The 27,479-nt window shown below is 35.4% G+C and overlaps 4 protein-coding genes across 5 annotated transcripts; 2 read left to right on the top strand and 2 right to left on the bottom strand.

Moving 5' to 3' along the window:
- The first annotated feature begins 2,217 nt into the window (after positions 1 to 2,217).
- Positions 2,218 to 4,655, top strand: LOC106143647 (uncharacterized). The gene is made up of 3 exons (XM_013345778.2): positions 2,218 to 2,431; positions 3,158 to 3,630; positions 3,836 to 4,655. The coding sequence occupies exons 2-3, from the start codon at positions 3,349 to 3,351 to the stop codon at positions 4,019 to 4,021; spliced, it is 468 nt and encodes a 155-aa protein (XP_013201232.2). The 5' UTR covers positions 2,218 to 2,431; positions 3,158 to 3,348; the 3' UTR covers positions 4,022 to 4,655.
- Positions 4,656 to 7,544: 2,889 nt separating this feature from the next.
- Positions 7,545 to 12,076, bottom strand: LOC106143655 (metallophosphoesterase 1). The gene is made up of 8 exons (XM_013345788.2): positions 11,825 to 12,076; positions 11,550 to 11,742; positions 11,253 to 11,394; positions 9,729 to 9,895; positions 9,514 to 9,596; positions 9,093 to 9,380; positions 8,704 to 8,855; positions 7,545 to 7,657 (listed from the first exon to the last, which is right to left on the bottom strand). Exons 1-8 carry the CDS (start codon positions 11,948 to 11,950, stop codon positions 7,639 to 7,641), a joined length of 1,170 nt encoding a protein of 389 aa, XP_013201242.2. The 5' UTR covers positions 11,951 to 12,076; the 3' UTR covers positions 7,545 to 7,638.
- A 153-nt stretch (positions 12,077 to 12,229) lies between these two features.
- On the top strand, positions 12,230 to 19,378 carry LOC106143629 (GATOR complex protein WDR59). 2 transcript variants are annotated; one of them, XM_013345758.2, is made up of 12 exons: positions 12,230 to 12,644; positions 12,807 to 13,014; positions 13,090 to 13,683; positions 14,033 to 14,106; positions 14,414 to 14,752; positions 15,730 to 16,101; positions 16,529 to 16,682; positions 16,916 to 17,099; positions 17,444 to 17,564; positions 17,779 to 18,033; positions 18,245 to 18,468; positions 18,727 to 19,378. In XM_013345758.2, exons 1-12 carry the CDS (start codon positions 12,396 to 12,398, stop codon positions 18,815 to 18,817), a joined length of 2,865 nt encoding a protein of 954 aa, XP_013201212.2. In that variant the 5' UTR covers positions 12,230 to 12,395; the 3' UTR covers positions 18,818 to 19,378. The 2 variants fall into 2 exon arrangements, with proteins under 2 accessions (XP_013201212.2, XP_013201213.2); XM_013345759.2 differs by having other exon boundaries at positions 13,090 to 13,671.
- A 68-nt stretch (positions 19,379 to 19,446) lies between these two features.
- On the bottom strand, positions 19,447 to 26,154 carry LOC106143672 (uncharacterized). The gene is made up of 9 exons (XM_013345806.2): positions 26,128 to 26,154; positions 25,277 to 25,414; positions 24,577 to 24,756; positions 24,189 to 24,296; positions 23,719 to 23,872; positions 23,118 to 23,372; positions 22,480 to 22,642; positions 21,816 to 21,989; positions 19,447 to 20,982 (listed from the first exon to the last, which is right to left on the bottom strand). The coding sequence occupies exons 1-9, from the start codon at positions 26,152 to 26,154 to the stop codon at positions 20,955 to 20,957; spliced, it is 1,227 nt and encodes a 408-aa protein (XP_013201260.2). The 3' UTR covers positions 19,447 to 20,954.
- Between the last annotated feature and the right edge of the window lie 1,325 nt (positions 26,155 to 27,479).

Below are 27,479 nucleotides of genomic sequence, written 5' to 3' on the forward strand. Positions count from 1 at the left end.
TAAATAAATGTATCGGAAAAATATGTTTTCTTAAACAACTACGTTGTCGGCCTCGTATGATTTGTGAGTTTAATTACCGAATATCTACGTCAAAGTTATAGGAGGCTGGGCTTTATTGTTTTGACGATAAGTGTGTACAGTTAACAAAAAAAAAACACGTTGTAAAAGGCCCTAAGTTTCAAACAGTTTCTTTATCATCGTCAACTATGGCTGAAAAGTAGTATTAAATAATTAACATTCATGCAGAATTTAAATAATCTTAAAAAAAACTTTATCTACGATATGTATGGAAACAATTTAATCGTAAATATGAGCATAACATAAAAGAAAACATATTATTGCACTATGAATAGGCTATTTGACAAAGTTCTAAAAACTATCTTAGGGTATTTATTTGTTTATAAGGAGCCCTACAAAAATACTTTTCTGCCTTTATTACAGCTATTTTATTAAAAAATCGAAAAAGAAAATGAAATATTCAAATATGCCGCCAAAACGCAACTTTTAGCAATATGGCGGCCATGGTATGCAGTGACGTAAATTTCGTGTAAATATCATACAAAGCATGTTGGTGTTTCGAAAAGTTTTGATTTTCCCTTGTTTTATTTAACTTGTGCCACGTCATATGTGTGAAAATTATTAAAATGAGTTCCTATAAATGTTGTGCAGTGCCTCAATGCACTAATACAACAATAAAATTTCCTACGAAACTGTTTTTTTCTATGCCGATGGATTTCAATATTCGCAAGAAGTGGTTTCAGATCATGATCTAAGATCTGTGGTTACCAAAATATACTTACTTTGATGTTTTCACATTCTTCAGTTCGGCAGCATAGAAATCTGGATTGTCTTTGAAGAAGACGCCAACCATTATTGCGTCCACTTTTGGTAGGTTTCGACTGTCAGCTTTCGCGGAATTGGTTTCTATTATTAAATACCTATGTTAACTGAGTAATCCTGAGCGATCAAACACTTATAAAATCTTGAAAAATAATAGCGAACACTAAGGAACGGTACGATCCACAGTCTGTTTATGGATAATTGACGTCATAATAGAAATAGCCAATCACGTTCGTTTTTAGTCACGTGATAGCTGCATAAAAAAACCTAATTTTCTGAGACGGATTTTGTTAAAATAATGCAATATTTTTATCTCGCGTTATTACAAATCGCTCCAAAAAAATAATATTAAGACTGATGACATAAAAGAAATGTATATTTTTAATACAGTCAAATAGCCTATCCTGATCAGAATACTGGTCTGAAAAATACAGAACACGTTACAGTTAATTTCCTTATTTTCCTTTTTATAAAACCTACTTACCTATATGTCATAGGTAACGCAGGTTGCAGGCGAGCGGCTATTTATTATTTATCATTCATTACATATTAATTGATATTTTAAACACAAAATTATTATATCAAAACTATTAATTTTTAATGTTTATAAATTGAAAGTCAATGGCCACGAACGATTTTAATTTTATTTATTTAAGTAAATAAATACATACATCAAATTTTTATACCTGGTGAGGTAGACGACGGACAAAGATGAAGCCCACCGCACAAGGCATGCTCATCTTTTTCGAAGTTAGGCCAAAGACCTTCTTTCCGATTCTGATAAAGACAAGTAGAAGGTCGCCTGTTTCTAAAAAAGCTCTAGGTCTATCCTTCTTCGACTTAAATGCACAAAAAACATTTCTTTTAATTTCATTGATAGCAAAAGAACTTTGATCGGCTCAACTTTGAATTAAATTATATTTCTTATACGAGTAGCTACCGAATCACGCGATAATTGTTGATGATGATTTTTCCTATAATTAATTTACCTCCTTTATTAATCGACATAAAGAAAATTTAGAAATGAAAGTAAATATGAAGAGTGAATCCCCTTCTCTTCTTTGTCTAGTATTTATCCCATTACTTGGGGTCGGTAAATGTAAAGAGAGTAAATACTATCTTATAAATTATAGCCTAAACCAAAACCTTGTGGCTCTAATGTGCTCTATTTCATTTTACCCTTTTTGGGAATAGAACAGAGAAACATAAGGATACTAATATGTTAAGTTTTCTTTTGCTTTCTACAGGTTCCCATCAACGGCTCGTGCCGACTGAAACAGGCGCGGCCGCCCGACCCGCGTGCGCCCGCGCAAGATAACAAATCGTTACATCAGAAAATCGCGCGTGCCGCCCGATCTATATAAGCAAGGCCGCCCGCCAACTTTACTCATTCACAATTCGCATTAATAAATGACAAGACGTTAATAGTTCGTGGCAATGATCTACGCTCTCATGCATTACCTTAAAATAGTGATTACTGAAAACAACAGGCAGTGGTGGCACAGTGACAATTTCTGTGATAGTCATTCTCCCCGTTTCGAACACCAACAAAGATAACCCAGGACCTAGAATCGATTGCATCGATTAAGAGGTAAATATTATTGTTTTTCTCGCAAATCGCATTTACGATGTTTATATAATGTTATTTGTTATTAATTACACGCAGGTTAAAAAGTAATAAATTATAAACTTCTGATATACTTATATTTAAAATTAATAATTATTCGATTTGTTATCGTAAGCTTTTTATCTGGCACATGATTAAACCTTAATAATTTGGTCCTGACAATTGCAAACTGGGGTCACTGAATACTTATCACAAATGTATAATTCATTTACGTACGTCAACTGATTCTGATATCATCCGCGCCAATTATTGTTCTCGCAAAAACTTTGATAAAAAATTTAACGAATATCTATTATCAGGGGTCACACTAGTGGCCCAGAGGGATTTGATTTTATATGAGTGCAACAAATGTATTTGCACGCATTTATAAACCTTTAGAAGTTATGTACCGGCTCAGACAAGTAAACCGATGCCAGTTCCTAGTATCACTTTACTGGGACTTCACACTTCAGTGAACTTCATAGGGCTTTCACTAATCCTCAGATTTCTTTTAATGGTACTAGTAATAATCATTTTTTTGAGCTGATTCCTGATCAATGCCATATAAAATCTTTGGTTCAATCTTATGGCACAAATTTATTTTATGGAGAAACAAAATATAGTTCCGCACATTGAATTCAAAACGAGGCACATCCCTGATAAGTGAAATGAAATTGCAAACACTAATAAGGTTTCGTAATTCTTTTGCAGACTTACAAGCAGAGACACCTTCGACCATTTAAGTGTCGCACAGTCGAAGAGATCGACGCATTAACTAAAAGAGAGTCACCGAGATTTTTGAAGAGAGTTTCAAAGAATTTTGAAGATTATTGAAGAGATTTACGAAAAATTTTAAAGGGAGTTACGAAGATTATTGAAGACAGTTACGAAGATTTATCACAATGACTACTGTACAAGCTCCGTGCGACATCAACCTTCCTGCTGTGTCCAAACAGGAAGAGAACCTGGACCTTCTGGCGCTCACGATGGCAGCACTGCGCTTCGTTAACCCTTGGACCGTTGAGAAAAAACCTAGCCCTTGGTCCGAGCCCATAGAGCCGGGCTCGCCTGAAGCCAAAGACCGCACCATAACCCTGGCGGAAGTCAGCCACCATGACACAGCTCAAGACTGCTGGGTCGTTATATACGACCGCGTCTACGACATCACTTCCTTCCTTGAAGAGGTTGGTAAATTAATTAATATTTTACCTTTTCAAGTTAGCCAAATAAAAATGTATATATGTAAAATACTTTTCATGTGTATAATATTCAAAATTTTACTTTAACATAAAATCATTTCTAATAAATAATGAATAGCAAGTAAGGTATAAAACCAATAAAGTGAGTGTATATACTTGTTACTTAACAGTTTTTATTTCATTGTTTCAGCACCCTGGTGGCGCAGATGTGATGCTGGAGTACGCGGGCCAGGACGCCAGCACTGCTTTCAGGAGTTCTGGACATTCGCGGAACACTTCCCGCACCCTGGACCGGTTCCTCGTCGGGGAACTTCCCATGCACGAGAGAATGTACAGGAGACCTGGGGGCATGCGGCTTAGTGACATACCAGATTAAAATACAAGAAATCGGCGAACATTGTTCTGAATAAATTGGATTTCGTTTCTATAAAAAACAAATTATTTTTAAGCACAGGGAACTTCAAGATGTGATGTGATATTTTAAATTATTATAAATCTGAATTCAGGGCACAATATCACGCTATTCAGCTCGTGCAAATACTTTATTGCTTTCGTGTAATAATTTCATTTTTTGCCTTATCATACAAGTAGCAACCAGATTGTTAACCTTTCTGTTAAATGTCATGAGCTTTGATATGGAATTCTCTGTAAAAATTAATGAATGATTGCCTATCCAAAGTACTTACTTAATATTAACTAGCTAGTAACATAGAAAACTTTTAGAATTGTATTGATTGAATACATTACTTACTTGAGTACTGTGTGTGTATTGTGAATTTCGCCTGCATTAAGTCAATCTCTACATATAGTATGCATTTATTTATTATATATCCAGTATTAATAAGTTCAACTTGTAGAAGTTAGTTTAAATATGTAATTCATAAAATACTTACATTGACTTCATATTTTTAAATTAAATCAAAATTGTTAACTTTCTCATATTGAATTCGTATGAGTATCAAAGTTCCTATTTTTATATAAATTTTAAAATAAAATTATTACAATAATGAGTTCGAACTTTACTTCTTTTATTGATCGCATTCAAATACCAAATTCAAACATTATTGGCCTGAATTTAAACCTTATTGTTATCACATAGACACAGTTAAACCAACACATATAAAACCGATTAAGGACCTTCGTTATTATATATTATAATGACGTTATATTCTTTCTAGATTTAACCAATACTTAACGTTTAATCTATCCTTATAAATATTTTTAAGAGAACACTGACTGACTTTAACCCTCAACCCAAATCATTGGTGTCTAGAGATTTGAAATTTAGATTTATTGTGTTATTTCTAAATACATTTATTATGCTGTGAAGAGTGCACTCACTGCACAAAAATGATTTTCCAAAATTTCCGCCGGAACGGATGCTAACGCCGGAGTACACTAGTTATAGGTATATGTCCTTCCTAGTTACTATAATAAGATTTAAAATGCGAAAATTGAAAAGTGTTAATTACTCTTACACGCGAAATCTACCTGACGAAATTTAGTAAACAGCTAGAATAAACCTGGAATACCCTGAACACATAGGGTAATTCCCACGAGGGCGAAGCCCTGGGGAATGTCGCAGCTAGTACCTACGCAAAAAATATGCGACAGTGAGTTTGTTCGTTTAACGTCTTCATAGTTAAACCACTCAACCGATTCAAATGAAATTTCGTAGACATATATTGTGGTGCACAAAGAGTAACTTAGGGTACCTTTCATCCAGGTTAAAAAAATTCCCTTGTAACTAGCGAAAACCTAGGTATATACTTTTGTTGGTGGCGCTAAATTGCACGGGCGAAGCTGCAGGTAAAAGCTAGTTGATTTATATGTCCAATTCAATTTTGATATGAAATTATCAAAACTGAAAAAATTAAAATCGGAGCAAAAACTGTAAAGAAATTATATTTGATGATTCTCTTAATGCTTGTAACCTTGCTTATTGAAATTGGCAAAGACCTATAATCAAAGTTTAATAGGTTAATAATTGCAGCTTATCTTGGTTACCTTATTATTTACATGGTGTACATATAGGTTCTGCACATAAATAAAAATAAATATACAATGGAAAAACTATAACAATAATACTTAGTCAATGGGAAGAAAACACTCCGTGTCTGAATTTAAGATTTATAAATGACGTTATAAGCATTTTAGGTAATTTTGTACGCAAGGAAAGTATAATCTATGAAGTTTGCAAAATAAGTTTTATATAATCTTTCCCTATATTTTTAAAGACCTATAACGGTTATCGCGGCAGACCTAGGTATCATCCCCGGGAATTCCATCGGGTCCAAAGCAAAGACGATAATAATAAAACAAAACCTTACAAATTTAGTAATATACCACCCTGTAACTTGAAATCTCAAATCTGCAATTTTTTCCTCGATAAATTATCTGCTAATCACTTGCGTCAACATTCCCGAGGCGAGCTCGCGATGGGCACAGAGCTCAGGTCGGTCAACAACTAGTGATATGGACAGTAACTGGTTCGAGGCAGAATGGTGCATTATCGCTTGTGCTGGTAAGGGCTGTGGCAGATAGGGAAAAGAGTTTCAAAATATAAATAAAGTAATAAATTTTTTAGCCAGTCATCGAGTCCCACGTATGGAAAATGCTTTCCCCGCAAAAAAACAGCCTTTTTATTTTAGCTCCTTTTTATAATCAATACTTACTCAAGCATTTATTGCATTCCATACGTAGTTATTATAAAATATTAATTACTTTTCTTTAATCATTGTCCATACTTACATCGCCGTCAATTATCTAACTTTCCCCGTCGTCTTGGGGTACGCTATAGAATCTCATTCAACACACGAAACACCGAAACTATTTTGTCATAGTAAATTAATAAATAATTATTTATACGACTGAGCAGACTCAAGAAACCGGTACAACCGATATTTTTCAAAATTTGATGCATTTTTGAAAAATATCGGTTTATTTCTTGACGGCCTCTGTGGCCCAGCAGTAATACGCTTGTTTGTGACACCGGAGGGCCCGGGTTCGAATCCCAGGGCATGATGAGAAAAGAACTTTTTCTGATTGGGCTGGGTCTTGGATGTTTATCTATATAAGTATTTATTATAAAAATGTAGTATCGTTGATTTAGTACCTCGTAACACAAGTCTCGAACTTACTTCGAGGCTAACTCAATCGTGTAATTTGTCCCGTAAAAAAAAATCATCCGCAAAAATCATAGATATGGAAATGGGTTTTTGAAAACTCAAATTAATACATTTCAATTTTAAATTTAAAAAATAAATAGCGAAGTTAATTTATTTCCATGATGTTTTTCTTAATATTTTTTTCTAATTAACGTGTGATATGGCCCTTAATCGCGCAATATTCTCTCATGGTCCAATTACTGATCACTGAATATTATACAAATATGTAATTTGTGTCAAGACTTTGCCCGAAGGGGAACTATCGATAATCATAAATTTTGTGATATCAAATTCATTATCATTAATTTTAATAAAGTTTTGAAGCAAAGGGTAACTAGGTATTATAAAAATTGTCGTAAATATTTGCAATTCTCAGATTTATGAATCGCCATCCAAATTAGCCAAAAGTATTGTTTTTTTTTAGAATAAAGGTTTCTTTTTAGATAACTTTGAATTTAGATTATTTTTGTACATATTAGCTGAGATTATACCATCCAGGACTAGCAGTTACGCACTTCCTATTAGTGTAGATACCATAATTTGCGTTGCGCTTAAGTTAACTTGCGCTACATCGACATTGCCCTTACAGCACAACTGCCTTCCTCGGGTACATACTATAAAAAACGTAAGAAACAGAAATCAAAAATTTGCTCGCTCCTATTGCTAACCTACACTTAATCAAATAAAATACATTTACAGTTTTATACTTTTTTAATTATTTACAAAACTTATGTTATCACTATTTTTTAATATTAAACAACCGAGTATTATCAAAACACCGCGGTCCACGAGGTAGTTGCTATGTGTTGTACTTCTTTCGACGTTATCAGACCTTCTTTCCGAATCTAGAAAATAAACATAGAAAAGATAATGTTAACATTACGTTAAATAACAATTTGACTGGAGTTGTTATTGTGAAGGAACAAAAGATAATGAAAAGGATACTGAAAATCGTAAAATTTACAACATATTTCACGATGACTTTTTTCACACACTTTGTATTTGTGTATTTGTACAGGGAAAAAGGTAAAAAAGTACCTAACGAAATCTGACATAGCGGCAGACTACATTAACTAATACATTGACGTGTTTTTTTTTACTTTATAGTTATTTGCACCAAATATTTACGATTTGACATTATTTACCGTATCATTTAAAATCTAACAGGTGGGTCGTTGAGGTTAGTTCATTGTTATTGCAATAGTACGCAAAAGTTAGTGGCGACTGTCTAGACGTCCAAAGTCCGTAGATTTCTCTGTTTTCGAAGCGGAGTTCTTCGGTCATTGAAATTACGTTTATCATTACAAATGCAATGACGTTATAGTTACCATTAAAAGTCAAGGTTACTAGATTTTAACCCAGGTTTTAATCTTAAATCCAAGATAGAAAATAATTTTGATGGAAATCTTGATAGCTCTTCTCTTATTTTATAGGTGCGTGTCGGGAAACGCGCGTTGTAGGGTTCCGTAGTTGCAATGCCAAATGTTCAGACTCTAAAAAATTTTTTGAAGTAATAATTCTCAAATGCACCTTTAAATTTACATAATATTACGCGGACTTATCGTCCCGTCAAGGGCCGCGCGCCTGGGACATAAACACGCTGCTATTCGATTAAGTGTTATTATTGTTAAACTTTTATTTTTCAATCAAATTTGTATGAAATTTTACTTTGAGTCTGGTGATTGACTTTTATCTACCCCTTGTGGGATAAAAAGACGTGATATGTGTGTAAAACGTTTGATCATTTTTCGTAATAGTAACTGTATTATGTATATATCCAATATAATAAACTGTAATATGTATAAATCTGGTAATGAACTTCAAGTATTTCGTAAATGAACTGACTCATGAACGAATCACATTAATAAGGAACGATAAAAGGCAAACGTACAAATGTTTCTGGTTATAGTTCTTCGTTCTATTGTAGTAGACCCTCAAGTAGATCAGAAGCGCCAACAGCATGACGACAGCTGTAGCCTGCAGCGTGCACTCCCGGGGCAACCCGCATTTCGACACCCTCACTTCTTCGGGTGTTATAGTTAACTGAAAAACGATAGTTACAACAGTGTGTTCTTGAGAAATATAAAAATGAACTAAAAGATAATTTCAAAATTATCACGGGTACGGGTGCAGTCATCGTAGATGCCAAATTTTGTTCTAAGTACTAAACCATTTGAAGCCAAGATAGCCTTTACGTTTAAAAATTGGGAATATACGAGTAGTTGAAATGCATAACATTTAAACAGACTAATAAAATTTAGCCTTTAAAATTAGACGTACCAAATAATACTTCGGGTCCAGTCTGTTTCTCCAAGAAAACGAAGGCACTGTGTATTCAGTGAACTCTATCTTATGATCGGCCGTAGGTACGAAGCTATGGCGAACCACACAGCTGTGATGAGTGTGACCTCCGAACGCCGAGCGAGGGCGAAGCCTCTCGACGAGGTATTCTGTGGATTCCCTCGAGAGGCAGTCCCAGCGCTCTTCGAATAAGGAATTCCGGTCTGGTAGAGGCGCCGCGTCGGGCTCAGTACAAATGCTATCAGACTCACGATATAATGGATAATGCTAAAAACAAATTGAAGTTACTAAAATGTACGGAATTTGCACTTCCTTTACTTAAAATATCGTTAAATAAATAATCGATAATGTAACTTTCTTTACGCCTCTACAAACTAGACTTAATTAAAAACAAACTTACCTGCATAATGATTGGTCTACTGTATTTTTTCAATACAACATTGCCTTTACAAAGAGTTGAACCACTGCTACATTTTAAAATATCTAAAAGAAATGAGAAACATAAATTACCATATACACAAAGATTGCATTTTCTTAATAAAGTTGAAAGATAACAAAGAAGAAATTGTTGCTCAATACATGCTTCAAACTACTAATAATCCTTTATTATTTTACCTTCTATTCTTTCTATTTCATTAATCGCCCGTGAGCAGAGTGAGCAGCCGTCTCCCTCCATCGCCATAGAGTTGATAAGGACAAAATGATTGTCTTTGATGGTAACAAGGCGGACCGGAGGCGCAGATAACTTGCTCTCGAAGCGGTACGCCAGGTGCGGGGTTATCCTTTAAAAATATATAGTTAGCTTTTCTTCAATTCGACTCAAATATTTATTTAGAGAAATTTTATATCATAAAGAGAAAAATATATTGTAATTCAGCTAGCTTTAAATAAATTTACATAAATACATAAAATCACACCTCTTTCGTGAAAGGGTAGGCATTAATTAATCTTTCTACATGCCACAATCCCTGCGTGCTTCTTTTACTTCATTGATATTTATCATTTCCTTCATGCAAGCTCAAATAATTTTTAAGAGCTTTCAGAGCAGAGCCCCAAGTGAGCCACTGCTCATGTTATGCGTAAATACTTTATAATTCAACTCAAATCTCTATTATTGTAAATATCTCACTAAAATAATGCCATAGTAGAAGGTGTTTTGTACCTTCGAATATGTGGTCTCCCAATTGGATTACGCATGAACAACTTGACATTAACATACAATACTGCTACAATAATTTGATAGGATTCAAAACTTTTATTGCTTCAATAAAGTACTATAAGCTTTTTGGGCTAATGTTACTTCTAACCCTATTAATTATAGAATAATGTATTGTATGGAGCCAATAGTAATATACATATATAAAATTAAGACTTTACAGGAAGATGGTCTATTTAAATCATATAACCACTGTGGTTATAAAAAAAAAACTATGTTACAAAATATATGTTATAATAAATAATTATTGTGTATCATACAATGTGGTTGTCACTCTATTACAAAAGAAATATAAGACATGTAAGAAATTACATTTTAAATGGAAAAGATTTACATACTATATCTAGGTACAGTAGAATCTCTATAACTCAAACCTCATTAAGTCATAATCCTAAGTAAGTCGGAAAAAACTGCCATTCCCTTCTGCTGAACCCCTAAATCTGCAATATCTTGAATTATTAAGACTTTGTAACTCAAACAAAATATTATTTCTCTGTGAGGAGTAAATAGTACATATTTATACTCTATAACTCGAAATTCAAAATCTCTTCAATATTGAAATTCTTGATAAATCGAAAACTCGTAATCTCGAAATTTTTAGCCTTTCCATTGAGTTATCTAAATTCGACTGTACTTATATTACAAATTGAAGTTCTTTATATGATGAAACAAAGTATTTGTTGCCCCATTTTATAAATTACCTACGAAACATGTCACCTTTGTGTGGTCCGTAAGCTCTAATTTTTCTTTCAAGCTGCTTACTTGATACCATAGAACCAAAAATAATAAATTATTGTATTAGATGAGCATTTACCCCATTCTTCCCAAACTCAATTAAAAAAAAATTGTATCCATGATCTACAGGAAACACAAGGTACTTCAAGAATGTCTTTGGCCTAAAAGTATTAAAATATTTCCCTCACCTATAATGGAATCCAATATCATGGTTGCCCACAACTGTGTACATAGCTGTACCTTCAGGTACTCTGAAAAGTTTGTGGAATCTGTCCACATACTCATTAAATTCCTTTTCAGGACACCATTTCCCTTCGTCAAAAAGATCACCTGAAACAAAAAGAAAATCACTGTTAAAAAAATGTGACAATAAACATGAAACCCTTTAAATATCTATGAAATTGTATTTTTATATAAATTGCTAAAAAATACATATGTTCAAATAGCTGTGTAGTAGTTTTTGAATACTGAGATTATATACCAACCTAACACAAACACAGCTTCAGGCCCATGTAAAGTCATAGCTGTTTGGAAAGCTCTATGCATCTGCCACTCTCTTCTCCATTTATCAAACCAGTGGCCGTTCCGAGACCCTAATAAATGCGTATCAGCCAACACCATAGCATAAACAGGAGTTACATCCTGTGCATACTCTTTTTTAAGTGCAGGCCATTCACACTGCAATTTTAACATGAGAATCAATATGTTGTAAGTTTAAAACTACGGCATTATATTATGATAATATAGTTTGACCACCTACCTGTACTTGGGTCACGTAATATATAAGATATTCACAATAAAAATAGATGAATAATAGCCCTACTACAAATCTAACTATAACATTGAAAAACAACTTATGGCGCCAGCGGCGGAATAGAAAAGCCATGTTACAGAAATGTACTTATTTTTCAAATCATATTGCATTCAGTCCAAGCGGTCTACATTATTAAAAATATTATAGAATTAAAATTTTACGGCAAATCTCCTTCCTTATTTTGTTTATATTTTTTAACTTTTGATTTGACATTGGCATTGACACAGACAAAAATAAAGCAAACTCACTCACGTTTTCATTGTGTAGAAAAAAACTAAATAACAGCTGATATTTGTCACCGTCATTTAAATCAATGTCAAATCAAAATGCCAACCATCTAAATAAAAAGTAAGTACCTAGTATAGTAATACAAGCATGTTTTGACCAATGTTTTTGGTCGAATTGTTTTTCGGTCCAAAAATCGAAAGTGTAATAATTAGTTATCTTAAGTGTAATATTATTAATTTAAAGATATTAATATAATCATCGATTACCACTCGTATTAGAAAAACTAAAAATGTCTGTCCATTGGAGTTCTGAATTGATGAAATGGGAGTATCGCGAACTTCAAGCTACAGCGATGTCCGTGGATTTCTCAGGAAACAATGTGCTATTAGCAGGCAGGAGATGGTTGGCCATCAAACAAATCAGCTTAGAAGATGACGGTGGGGACATAGTAAAAAAGTATCCGCGGCATAGCAAGTATGACGCTGCTGGGGCAGAATGGTGCCAGACATATCATGGACAAAAGCTCTGTGCCATTGCGGTGTGTTAACGTTATTATATATTATTTACTTGATTTATATTCCACAATGTATTCAATAGTATATTATTAAGTCCAGTATTAATCTTACTGTAAACAAATGATAACTTATAGCTTATCACTGCACATAGCATTGTTTCTTATATTAGTTTCCTATATTTATAGAGCAACCAGAGAGTTGATGTTTACGAGTGGCGTGCTGGAAATGACTTGACCTGTATATGCTCCCTTCGTGGGCACACACGTGTTGTCAGTGACACCCACTTCCATAGACAGGACCATAATTTGATAGCTACCTGCTCCATCGATACCTTTACTCATTTGTGGGATTTAAGAGATTCTAGAAAACCGGTTGTATCCCTATCTGCAGTTGGTAAGTACAGGACATGTTAATCATAAATTAAAAACTGCTCTGTTTAATTTTTTTAACTTAATATTCCATTTTTAGCTGGTGCATCACAAGTGCAGTGGAATAAAGTGGCTACTCATGTTGTAGCCACTGCACATGATGGTGATATCAAAATTTGGGACTACCGTAAAAACACATCACCCATCCACTACATATCGGCACACCTTTGTAAGATACATGGAGTTGATTGGAGTCCCCACCATGAGTACCAACTAGTTACTTCTAGTCATGATGGAAGCATTAAATACTTTGATATAAACAATGGAAGACGTCCAGAAAATATTATAATGACAAATTTCCCTGTATGGAGAGCTATTTATACTCCTTTTGGTAGCGGTTTATTAACTATTGGTGTAGGCTGGGGCGGCTTGCCAAGGGCTGAGCAAGCGGGAGTGATTGGTATATGGGTGGGAGGCTCCTTGACACAAAGATTAGTTGGTCACACAGATACTGTACAGACCATGGTGTGGAGACCTAACACTTCACCATCTAATTACCAATTAGTCACATGGGGCCGAGACCAGACATTACGGCTATGGACCATGCATCCATCACTACTGAAGATGTGTAATCATTACCTGCCAGATGATGATGACAATGATGATGGAAACAATAGTGACTGTAAGTTAAAATGTATGTTTCCTCATAACAAAATTTCATTTTTATCATTTGTTTAAAGTATTTACCAGTCAAAAAGGTACCTTTCAATATCTGAATCACTCAAACCACACACTGATCGTGGTCTTCAAGTCTTTTTGAAACTTGGCTCTGTCTACAATGTAAAACATAAATATGTGATTATATACCTACAAGCTAAATAATTCTGAATTTTTATATTTATTTATGTATGTATATAGGTTTCTATTTCATTTCCAAAGCCGTAAACGTAGGTAAATTAGAAATGTGTTTTGTAAAACCATTAACCCATGACCTGAAAAAATCTAGATATGTGTCTTATTTAACTCTATCATAATGTTTTCAGCAACAAGCTATTCATCTATAATTGGTTCAATGAATGATGTCTCGCTGGATAACAAAGGTCAAGACATTCAAATGGTGAGCTTCAAACTGCATAAACAACATTTTATGGATTAATAATTACTTACTGTAATATTACTTGTTGACATTAGTCTAAACTATAAACCACTTCACAATGTTTACAAACATATTACTGTAAGATAGTACTAGTAGTTGTTGAAAAAAAGGGAATTATAAAATGTCCTCATGCTTTGATGAAGACAATGACCTTGCTGTGGCAACTTGAATTTATGTTTAGTTCATACCTAATTAAGAAAATGTTGTAGTCAACTTTTTGATAATTTTTCAATTCTAGTAACTTTGATTAAATAATTATAACTTTCAGAACAAGCTTTCTCACAAATCCCCCACATCAATAGATGAAGAATTTGAATCAATTCGTGAAATGGCCAACATTGAAGTGACACACATGAACATCGACACTCGGACTTGTCAGATACACTCTGAACGCAATGGGTACACAGCTAATCTGCAAGTGGTTTTCCCAAGAAATGTTACTGAACAAACCATACCGAAATTCTCTTGGCTCACAGGCACAAATGTTGATAGCGCAACCACTATAAAAATTCTTCAGGCCCTTAATAAAACTGCTTACAAAAAGAAGAAAGAGGGACATAGATGTTTGTTGCATTGCTTGAAGACACTGGCAACATCTATTGATGAGGCAAGTATATAGACCAAATATAGGCTATTTGACAAAGTTCTAAAAACTATCTTAGGGTATTTATTTGTTTATAAGGAGTCCTACAAAAATACTTTTCTGCCTTTATTACAGCTTTTTGATTAAAAAATCGAAAAAGAAAATGAAATATTCAAGTATGCCGCCAAAACGCGACTTTTAGCAATATGGCGGCCATGGCATGCATGGCATATCATACAAAGCTTGTTGGTGTTTCTAAAAGTTTTGATTTTCTCTTGTTTTATTTAACTTGTGCCACGTCATATGTGTGAAAATTATTAAAATGAGTTCCTATAAATGTTGTGCAGTGCCTCAGTGCACTAATACAACAATAAAATCTCCTACGAAAGTGTTTTTTTTCTATGCCGATGGATTTGAATATTCGCAAGAAGTGGTTTCAGATCATGATCTAAGATCAGTGGTTACCAAGATATACTTACATTGATGTTTTCACATTCCTCAGTTCGGCAGCATAGAAATCTGGATTGTCTTTGAAGAAGACAATCCAGATTTCTTCTTCCAACCATTATTGCGTCCACTTTTGGTAGGTTTTGACTGTCAGCTTTCGCGGAATTGGTTTCCATTATTAAATCCCTATGTTATCTGAGTAATCCTGAGCGATCAAACACTTATAAAATCTTGAAAAATAATAGCGAACACTAAGGAACGGTACGATCCACAGTCTGTTTATGGATAATTGACGTCATAATAGAAATAGCCAATTACGTTCGTTTTTAGTCACGTGACAGCTGCATATAAAAACCTAATTTTCTGAGACGCATTTTGTTTAAATAATGCAATATTTTTATCTCATGTTATTACAAATCGCTCCAAAAAAATAATATTAAGACTGATGACATAAAAGAAATGCATATTTTTAATACAGTCAAATAGCCTATTGTATTATATTATAAGTTGGTAGTTTCAATCTGAACTTTACTAGATTTTTTTTTATTCATCAGATCCCTGTTAAGTCAAGTGACGACACGGACTCTATGAAATCTAGCCAAAGAAGTCAATCGGAAAGCGAAAACGCGGGAGATGCATGCATCCCATTCCCGCGCACATGTGGAGCTAAATGGTGCGGAGTGAGCACACTAGTCGTATTCAACCGACCGCCAAACGCTAGACGGTTATCTTTAAAACACGAGACTGGGACGCCTCGCTCAATGTCTTCGTTATCATTAGCGCCGACGATCTTCGGCACTGGATATAGCTCTGTTTCGCCTCATGCCACCACGACTCCTTCGCCGACAAATGCATCTGGCTTTCCGCAGTTGCATCATAGACATGCTTCCAATTCGATAACAACCTTCTACTTCCAGGACAGATGGGTGAGTACTGTGTTTTTTTTTCATATGTAATTAGTGTTATGTTGTAATGAAATATGTACCGAGAAAAACTAAATCCGTGTTCGAAAAAGCGTGAAAATTCTTATTTGGCTCATTATATGAATTTCAAGACTAATTATTATGTTTAGTACATAGTACATCTATGCTACTTATATATGTAGGATATTTTGTTTATGAAAATATTTGTATTTTTGTGCATGTAATTTACGTCTATGCTCACTTGCATTCTCTTAATGTTAACGGTTTTATTATTATGCATTTAGTGGTAAGTTCACCCATTCCATTATACAAATTATTTGAGTAAAAAATAAATAAATGAATAAATGTACTTAATGTTTTTTATGTTCCTTTTTTTTCTCTAAACCTGGCATACAAATATTTTATTATTTATTACTATAATTGTGATCAGAAAGCGCAAGGTCGCCGCGCCGGTAGCATGCGCAGTCGCGGCAGCATCTCCGGCTGCGGCGCGCCGCGCGTGCTGCTGTACTCCGCCGCTGATCTGTTCCCACTGAGACGCTCCCTCGCTGAAAAGTATGTCATCGACGCAGAAGATCCCGTGGGTAAGTTTTTGATGTAATCTTGATTTACCGACATGTTATGCTCACAAACATTTACCCAGCCGCGTAGTATGGCACGCGTGACGCCGTTTTTATCGCGCGATAAACTATCGCTGTCCCTTTTCCCGTCATAAAAAAGGCGAAGCAGTGTTTATTGACATCTACCATATAGCACCAGATAGAAAATATTTGGCATACGAAAAATGTGTAAATGGCTTATTTTTCTCTTCTGTCAGTTATGTGCGAGAAGAACGCCAAAATAGCAATGGAGGAAGAGGAGTGCGAGTTATCTCAAGCATGGGAGCTGACCGCACTGGTGGCCCGGTCGCTGCGATCGAGAGTGGTGGACCACTTGGCCTCCAGCGAGGAAACCATGGGCTGGGTGGGCCATCCGCTGTGCTGCAACCTGCTGCAGTCATTGTAAGTATTTTGTCTATGTATAGTCGCATGCAGAGAACATGACCCCTGTTCATGCAAACCAAAACTATAGAGGGTTAATAACCCTCTCATATAAAGCAGAACCATGAGCCAGTCAGGTTCCTCTGCAGGCGGCGCTCCACATCGGTATTAAATTCCTCGTTAACAGAATTACGGAGGTGAAGAGAAGTTTCAATCTATCTCTTGAGTCTTCGAGGTTTCGTCCCTTAAAAGGCATTATGCGGCAAATAATATTCTCTTTCTCCTTGCGTACTTGTCGCCTGATGCGGCAAATTTATATTTATGGGTATTAATACTATAAATAAATGCATTTGCATTATTTTCAGAATTACCCACTACGCCAAAAGTTCAGATCTGCAAATGGCAGCTATGTTGGCATGTGCCTTTTCTGTATTCAACGACGCTAGTAATTCAAGTTCGCAGTCTACAATCAGCACTTCTAGTTGTGTAAGTATCTGCACTATCAGTGTTGTTTTCTCTACAGCTTTTTCTTATTTAACCCAGCCACACCGAATGACTCGCATCGAGAGTTTATGTGATCTGTAATTTGACGTTCAGAGTGTAGGTACTTTAAATGATTTTTGAATACTTTCCAAGAAATTTAAAATCATATTTGATTATTTTGATAACAGACAATTTAAAAAGAACTGATTGATTGCAGGGTAACGGCACCTCACCCTACAGCACTGTAAACCAATACAGCGAGATCAGCGCCGACGGCTGGACGCTCCCCATTGTATTACGAAGCAATTCCTGTTCCGAAGCGGAGAACTTTTATACAGACTCCACCATTTCTAAATCAGAAAGAACGACCGCTTGCGTGCTGGACGAAGCGACTGTTCATTTGTATCATTGCTTCAAGAGAGTCTATGCTGATATTTTGTTTAGATGGCAGTTAATATATAAAAAGACTGAGGTGAGTAAAGATATTGGTTGAAATATGTATGTCAGTGAAATTTACTAATTCAAGTTCTCTCTTCTTATTTCCCGACACTTTTTAAGTATTCAGAGACAATGGCTAGAGTGAATAAGCGTTAATTAATCTTACGTGTACTATCTGAACCTGGTGTTGCTTACCATCAGGCAAAACATGCATAAATTTAATTTAAAACAACGTCCGTCCGTAGGTGTTAAAACTAGTGCAGTGCAAGTCGTCCGGCGCGGCCGCGTGGTCGGGCCCGACGCTGTGCGCGGAGTGCGCGCGCTGCGGGCGCGCGTGCGGCGGCGCCGTGTGCGCGGCGTGCGGCGAGCTGGCGCTGCGCTGCGCCGTGTGCGCGCTCGGCGTGCGCGGGCTGGCCGCCGCGTGCGCCGCCTGCGGCCATGCGGGCCACGCCAGCCACATGATACACTGGTATGTATACTCACATACGATGCTTCTAAACCTGCCTTTACACCCGGCCAACGTAAGTTAAATACCCTATGGCCAATGCCTACGAACGTGCGTGTTCATAAATGCTGGTTATTGCTGTCTATTGCACGTTTCGTCACTTCTAATGGCTAATATGATACTTACTCCTTAAACGCAAACACCATCTAAAGCCTATAGACAGACTTTTACATTTTAAATTGGTGGGATCCTATTTATCAATTGTTTATATTTTGTATTCAGGTTCACGACACGAGACACGTGCCCCACGGGCTGTGGCTGCAAGTGCAGCATCGAAGGCAACAACGTGTGGAAGGGATCCAAGTACGTGTGACATTGTTGTGAACCAACTTATATATTGTGCTTAATATGGACTCTTGTGGAGTCAACACAGAGTTTATGATTTCATAGACATTCTATATCTCAATATCCGTTCGTTGTTGTCAGGTAAGACCTAGTTAGAAAAAAAATGGTGAGAAAAAATATTTCTCATTTTATTACATACCATTTCTTGCATAGTTTGTAACTTAAATCTTCAAACATATAACCACAGTGTAGTAATTTACCTCAGCTTCTTATAATTGATAAATGTACGTTTTAATCTATTTGATTTGAACAATGTCTTCCATTTTGTATCGTATCATTAGTACTATTTCTGCTTACACTCACTTAAATTATATATACGAATGGATATTATGATATAGATAACTTCATTATACGGGTGCCGATATATTTAAATGATTTATAATTATTTGTTATTTTTAATATAATTAATTAAGTTATAAGATCTATTAATATATATTTAATCACTATCTGGAGACTTAATTTTAAAGTGTTCATAAATGTAAAGACTGTTATTATTTGTACATTTGCATTAATAAATAAGTACACAATTTTCAAATACTTATGATTTATTTAACAAACTCCTTAAATTACGTACAAATTAACAAACAAAAGGGAACGTGCTAGTGAGTATCATAGATTTCGTGAGATTTACAGCTGAAGATATCGCTAGATTGGTATTAACAGAAATCGAAATAATATGGGACTTTAAATTATTTCGATTTATGTTGTCTTTAAAATGCTTTAACCTCAGTCTCGTTTAAGCATTTACAAGTAGATTAAGGCCCGCTGCATACATGCGTAATACCTTTTCGGAAACATTTACATGTAGTGATTTAAATGGTTCACGCATTTAAACCTGCTACATTAATTTGTCGGCGGCAGGTTTTAAATTGCTGCGTTCAATATCCTAACATTTAAAAACGGAATCGGTACAAGTGTATATAACGGGCCTAACTTTTCATAAATTTTTATTACTAGGCACAAGAAATAACGGTGAATGAATAGTGAATGAGAGATGAATTACTTGCTTGCTAATGACAATGTGTATAAGCTTATCCAAAAAAAAATAGACAAAGCCATACAATATCATCAATGCGCTTAATCCTGGTTACAACAACGTTGCTAAAAGTCAATTTAGGCATATTTATCAGTTTTACCAAGAACGTGATGAAATGAAAATTATTTAAGATAAAAATACAAATTTAATATTGATAGGTGATTGGTCCTTCCTAAAATGTTTAAAATAAAATCTAGGCATTGAATTAGTAAAAGAAACTTTACTTTAAAATCAGTACGTGTAAACATTAAGCATAATGTCTGAATGAGAACAAAGCCTCTCGAGTCTTGATTTCGATCTAAAGTATAAAAAATATTGCAAATCCTTACATCAATATGAGACTAAGTTATAAATTCTGGTTTACAGTAGATCCTCTGTTAGAAAGATTGGTTTGATTTAGGACATGAGGACATTTTTTATACGATTTTTATAATGGATTGCTTCCTGTAAATTTACTCTTATCCATTATACTTAATTATAACTAAACAAATTGCAAGAAGGCTATGTACAAATATTTCTCATAGGAATGTTCCTACCTAAATAACAAAAATTTTCAGTATGACTAGAGGAAATTAGGCACCAATTGTTTAAAAGCAAACTACTCTATTTAAACATACCTACTTCACAGTAAAACAATAACACTAATTAGACTTGTCGACTACAGAAGTATTGGGGGATCCATTTCTTCGTAACGCGGTTAACAGTCGATATTTTATTTTTATTGTAATTTACAAATAAATTTCTTGATGTTACCCATTAACGAACTTTCGAAACAGAATTAGCACGTACAAAAATGTATTAATCCAACGCACATATAGTAATTCTATATCTGTGTGTAAATGTTATTTAAAAACCATACATCAAACAGTAAAATATCGACTCTTTTATTTTGTTTACCGTATCTTACACTCAGTCTCGCATCGTTATCTCAGGACGAAATATCTGTTGGTGTAAGTTACAGTTCAACAGTGGATTTGGCTACATCAGACAGTTTTAGCTAACACTACAGTAGTTCTAGGGAACCGGTACAAAAGGCATGCGCGAAGATTCGACATGGACGCCGAGCATCTCATAGTCGAGTCGTTCTATTGTAGCAGCTAAAACAACAAACAACAATCATTAAATTTGTCGATAATCGTAACATATTTAAAAAAATAGGGTCGTATAAAACCGTCATCAAAGTATATCCGCGCTTTAGCTTACCACCTGTATAAAAGATGATAAATATAGCGAAAAATATGCATCTATGATGATCACCAGTGGTCAGACTATCATTTAACTTTACATTCTTAAAAAAGGTGAGAACACAACAAAGAGTATCTACTGAATCCAGTGCATGAAAAAAAGGGATGGTGAAAACATCAAATCTAGAATAGAAACTATCTACCTTCTAGAGGAATAAGAAAATATTTAAGGATTTGAAAATACTGAAAACAATGTAAAGTACAATTGTAAGTATTTATGAAAAACCGATTCTTATTACTCTTAGCCATAAAAAGATGCGAATCAAAATTAGATGACAATTCAAGTGTGTATTAAATCTAATCCAAGTCCAAGTAGCAACAGTCTGTGCTTAAGAGGCCTGAATACTTTTATTATTATTAACTTACTTTTTTGTAATCAAATTGAGTAGCTTACTAATTTCATTGCCACAAGATAATCTAATAAACCTACCTATATAATAACCGATATATGTATTTTTTGGTCGGTATAGTCTAGATCAATCAATTAAATTAGGTATTCTTGTGATAACAACATTAGAGAACGAATCTTTTAACTAAAGAAAGAAATAATGTCCCTTTTGGACCAATACTCTGAATCTAAATTGAATAAAATAATTTAGCTTTCTTTAGTTCGCTAATATCAATCGACGCGAGTCTGCCTTATAAAAGGGGAGAGAATAATGAGCGTGAGTTTGTTAGTAGCGTACCTCTCGAGCAAGCGGCGCTTGAGTTCAGGCGGGTAGGTGACGTAGATGTAGTGGTCGTCGTGGTCGGGGTCGTCCAGCAGCGCGTCCTCCGCGGCCAGCCGCTCGGCGCGCGTCGGCGAGGAGTGCGTGGTCATGGAGACTGATGCGCTGCCCGCCACGCTACCCTCTTCTGAACTGAGTATACAAAACATTAAGATTGAGTTGGGAGCCTGAAATTAGTTTTCTTATCATATGTTTTGAACGCAAGAACCTGCCTAAGCACCAAAGAGAACCTAAAAATTTCGTCATTTGACGATAATACTTTCGATATATAAGATAATAATTCGATAAGACTACTGTAGAGTATTTTATTGTTCATGACATGGCGTCAATAAAAAATGTTGATTTATTTTCTTGCGTTAATTTTATAATTAATTATATATGTATTCTTAAATTAGCATTATTTATTCTTAAATGTAAATGTAAATGTAAATTTTTGATAAAAAAAATTGCAGCGGTAGGATCCGTTTCCGGAGTAGACACGAATTTATTTTATTACAGTTCAGTCAGGGGCAGGCAGGTCTAAACCATCAACATCAGGCAGTTGCGGGGACTCCCCTTTATACATAATGATGTTCAATGTTCTTCAAACCTTAAAGATATATAATTACATATGTAAACTTACTCGAAGACGATCCATATAATGTAATAGCACATGCATAGAGCTAGAGCCAGACCGGTAGCGAGCGCCAGTAGAAGTGGCCACGGGAACACGCGCGCGGTCGGCGCCGTGTCCTCCCAGTAGCGGTCGCAGCTCAGGTACCAACACACGGCGCGCTGCATTTCCTCTGTTCAAATATTGTAAACATAAAAACCAGCAAAAAAACAAGAAAAGTTTTTCTTTTTCTGTAGCAATCCTTCAATTGTGTTATAATATGAATGATAAATCTATACGTTACGATGCCTACGACTATGACGGTCTACTACAAGCTACGATCTGGCTACGACGCGCATGATCGGACCATGCTACGAAGCTCCTTTTGCTACGACATTCTACGAGATAAGCTACGATCGGCTGCACTACGACTATAGCGACCCGTCCGGTGTAGAATGGCGCAGTGCCAATCCATACTCGTATCATGTATTTTCTTTATACAAAACAAAAGTTAAGAATATTCGAATAAAGTTACTTTTAGCGTATTGGTGTTCATAGAAGATATAACCGAAATTGTTTACACATTAATAATTGCAAAAGTTTTGTTAGTATATAGAAAATTGTAACTTTTGATACATTTCATATATTATCATAAAAAAATATCAAACCTTCAAGTTCAGTGAATTGATGCATGCTGAGCTGCAGTAACAAAGTGGCGATGCACTCCTGTACGATCCTTTCACATCGCACTTTGAGGCCTTGGAGCTTCGTCGGGTCGCAGGCCGCCCTCTCCGCTTGCAGGTCCGCCAGCCGCCGCCTGCGACTGTCATCAGGCAGTGCTGACTCGACTGTGTCAGCGTCACATAACTCGGCAGTTTGATTCGCGTCCCCTTCGCTGTCTTCTGTTCGCTTTTCGGCTGTTTCTGAATGAATGCAAATATCAATATTAGCTGAATCGATAATTTAAATTGAGACTGTTTTTGATAATCTGAGGAATCAAGATAAGGCGATCGTCTTCATGTCGAAGTAAGGTTTATTGTATCAAATAGGTAAATAAAAGATTTCCTGATGATATTACAGACATAGAATTAATCATGCTCTGTTCAGAAAGTTCAGAAAATTCTTATTTGCAAAAAGCATTTGCATTATACATCGTTATGGAATGTTGATGGGCCAAAAAGATTTCGAGTGGAGACCACGTATTGGATGCAGTTCTCCTCAACAGAGCCTTGTGGAAGTAATTAACATAGGTTCAGCAGTGAACGTTACCATTATCTTCCGTGTCTGGAGGCTCCGTAGTGGGGCAATCAGGCGCAGGGGACGGAACGCGGGCGGCGCGTGCGCGTCTCCGTGACACGCGCGCGATGCTGCGAGGAGACGCCGGCGCCAGCGCCTTGCGCGCCGCCTCCACGTCCTGCCACACCTACAAACATTACCCAAAGACCCAAATCCTATAAAAGTTAATACATAAAAGGCAAACAGCGTGACGCACAGGGTGGTGTAGGCTTTGACCATTGACTGTTAAGTTATGTACATTAGTTTGATTGCTAACCGATGTTCTTATCCAGACATCTTGATGAAATATGATCCAATATGGGTCAGATATCAGATTAGGATTTAACCGGATTAACGATTATAAAGAAGATAAGGTCGAAGCGGATGATATTCTCAGGTATACTATGGATGTCAAAAACTATTTTATAACCGAGCGAACGAAGCTAATTTTATGGAAAGACCACCTCGACGTCCGTGCTGGGCCCGACTCCGCCGCTGAGCAGCCCGTGCGCCACCAACACCTGGCATCGCATGATATCGCAGTAGTCCGCCAGACATACTGCATCCTCCGCCTGTAATTATGACACATATACATTTTATATTTATGAAAATTCTCAATACAAAGTTTAAAACATTGCGTAAAAATTATCATAATAGTTTCTTTCTTTAAGCAGAGCGTCGGTTGAACAGTTAAGGTTTTTAAAGCGTGATTCACTCAGGTCCAAATCTAAAGAGCTCTCCGGGTCCAATTATGAGAAAACATTTGTACGAACACCTGGGCAATCTACTTGACAATATCGGATTTACTCAAGATGTCCAAATTTAGATAGAATTGTTTCGCCCCGGACTGACCTTATTAATCTGGTTCTTGTGTCGCTGGTCGAAGTGCGTGTCGAGGTGTCGTTCCTCGTAGAAGGACTTGCCGCAGAAGGCGCACGTCCACTGGGAAGGCCGGTGCTGCAGCTTGGCGGCGTGTTGCGGCGCGAAGATGTCTCGGGCTGGGTGGAACGGACACTCCAAGGGAAGTTTTACCTGGAATCGATATGAAGATAATGGTAGCTATGTTCCCACAAAAAATTCAACTCTAACATTGTTCACTCGTTTATTGAATAATCTTCTAAGTTAGAAAAGGGGGCTTTCATTACCGACTTTAGATATATCTCTCACACGTGATAAAAATGTGTATTGCCAAAACAACGACAAAGTTGATAACGCTTCAATTTAGTTGGGATATCTAAAATATCATTTATAATAGAATTTTTAACTCGATGAAAATATTATATAAAATGTTGAGGTCTCAAAAAAAAGAAAAATACATAATACCAATAGCATCATATATTTCCCTTGTTTTACATAAGTGTTAAATAGCTTGAAACCAATTTTCTTCGCTATTGTAAACGCTTCAATCTGATTTCTACGTGAACTTGGCGTGTTCCCAGATGCAGTCTCCACCGCTATAGTTCGAAGCTTGAGCTTTATTCAAAATATAGAGCGAGCTTTGATGCAGTGTCGATCTACATAAATTACTGGTTGTAAGAACACCATTGCTTACCTGAAATCTTTCTAAAACTGGAAACCATTTGTTTTGTATGACCTTCCTTACGATTTTGGAGTTGTCACGTGAGCACGTGATTTTGAAGACTGAGGGCCCCGGCCATGGGATCAGAGTCAAAAACAGAAGGGCTATGACCTGGAACAAACATTTCAACTATGTGTTTAGAATCATTAGTTAATATGGATGTTCTTAGACCAAACTTTAAAGCAAAAACGGTAAGTAAGACTTAGTTCGTTATTAAGAAAAATACCTACCAGGGAAACTTATATCAAACAATATTATAGAATATGCGTAATTTTTATAAATTTTTCAAGGCTCTATCTTATGACAAGCCTTGAATCGCACTTTGTATTATAATTTTAAAACATAATTTTATCGCCTGTGTATAAGATTACGGTATTATAATAGTTAGATATGTTTTGTTTGTATGTATAAATAATATGTAGGGACCGTGTTACGAGTATTGATACACCCCTTGACATGACATAGGTATAACATAATTTTGTATATTTATCTACGCATTGACTTCTAGCATCACTCACTATGATTAATTCACGTTTTTGTTAATGCTCTTAAGATTATGGTATAAAAAATTACAAATGCACCCTTACATCCGGGAAAATAAACGGATTTCCCAAATATGGAGATAAGGTAATTAAAATAATGGAAAATAGAGCTCTTTTCAATAAGTATAATAATAAATATAAATATAATGTAGTAAGTGTGTAAAAAATGAATAAATAACGAAGCGTTTGTAGGTTAGACCTCTTGTTATTTAATTATCGATTTTCTTTAATCCTTCACCGCGTATACCTAACCTTAAACTTAAAGATATGTAACGCACTTACCTCGAGGGAAAACGACGTGGTCCTCATTCATAGCTTTTATACGGCAATTAAACAATAAAACTGTTTGAATAGATTGTTATAAAAATATAGCGTTCGTTTTGAGAGCCAAAAGGAGGCGCCGCCGTGACCGGTACTACGCATGCGTAAGACCGTACGCTCACTCCCCTTCACTGGTTTTCATAAATTTTAATTATATTAGACCAAACAATTAGGGATGTTAAAATTCAATATTTTTATCTAAAAATTGCGGTATTCTTTTTATTTCAACCCCGGCAATGCATTATCCAAAACACGAGTACTGGAAAAGACTTTTTCCTAGATCTAGGTACATATTTAAAGCCTATACTTACCTATGTCATCCCTGTGAAGGCTTATCTTACTGCCAAATTTTATCAAAATAATAGCTCCAGTTTTAATTAAATACATTTATTTTCTCTATATTTTCTTTATTTATAATACATAATGAAAATAAATGTATGATTATATTGAGTAGGTTAAGACTATAAATCAATAATTATATAATACATATTTAAATAAACTCTATTGGTTTTGCTCTGCTTTCTTGGCACAATTTCAATGCAATTTGAAATGCTTAATGTGCATTAGTGGTCATGGTTCGTGTTACATGCATCAAGATTTCACAGTGCACGACACGCAAATAAAACTAGAGAAAATCTTTTCTACTTCTATGAATATTTTAAGCGTTTCTCTATTTTAAAAATGATATATATTTTTTCCCGGGATTGACTACACTAAGTGAAACTTTCCAATAGTTACTTAATTTCTTATCATTGGATACCTTCGTCATTTTAATAGTAAGTATACATGGCAAATTTGAGCAAAATCTATCAATACTTTTGATTTTAAGGGAAAAATCTCCCTTTTTTACCTCTTTTTTTTATTTACACAAGATGCAGACCATTTTCAACCCCGTTTAAGTGTTCTAGTAACCTGCTTTCTCTTAGATTAAAAAATCTGGAATCCAAGCAGAAACATTATCTGCCACATTCATATGTCTTTTTTAACCCAGGGGAACTCGTAAATGGTTAGATAGAAAATTTTGATACCCGAAATGTATAAAATATAAACTTCAATAATTAGGTATAGGTACCTAGTTGTTTCAAGTGATTGTTGGTCATGCAATTGAATATATACGTGCATGCAACTTGCAGTTTATCGGTAAATAAAAATCTTATAGGTACGATGTGAACTAAACGTGGTAGAGGCGAAACCCTTTTTATTTGAAAAGGCAGACTGTTAACTGGTTTGGTTTGGGTAACAAAGCCATAAAGTAGCAATTAGCGGTTCAAAACATCAGTGTGTTTGATAACAAACGAACGAAGCCGTGATAC

Source organism: Amyelois transitella, chromosome 2 (genome assembly GCF_032362555.1).
Source record: "Amyelois transitella isolate CPQ chromosome 2, ilAmyTran1.1, whole genome shotgun sequence".
Classification (NCBI taxonomy): Eukaryota; Metazoa; Arthropoda; class Insecta; order Lepidoptera; family Pyralidae; genus Amyelois; species Amyelois transitella.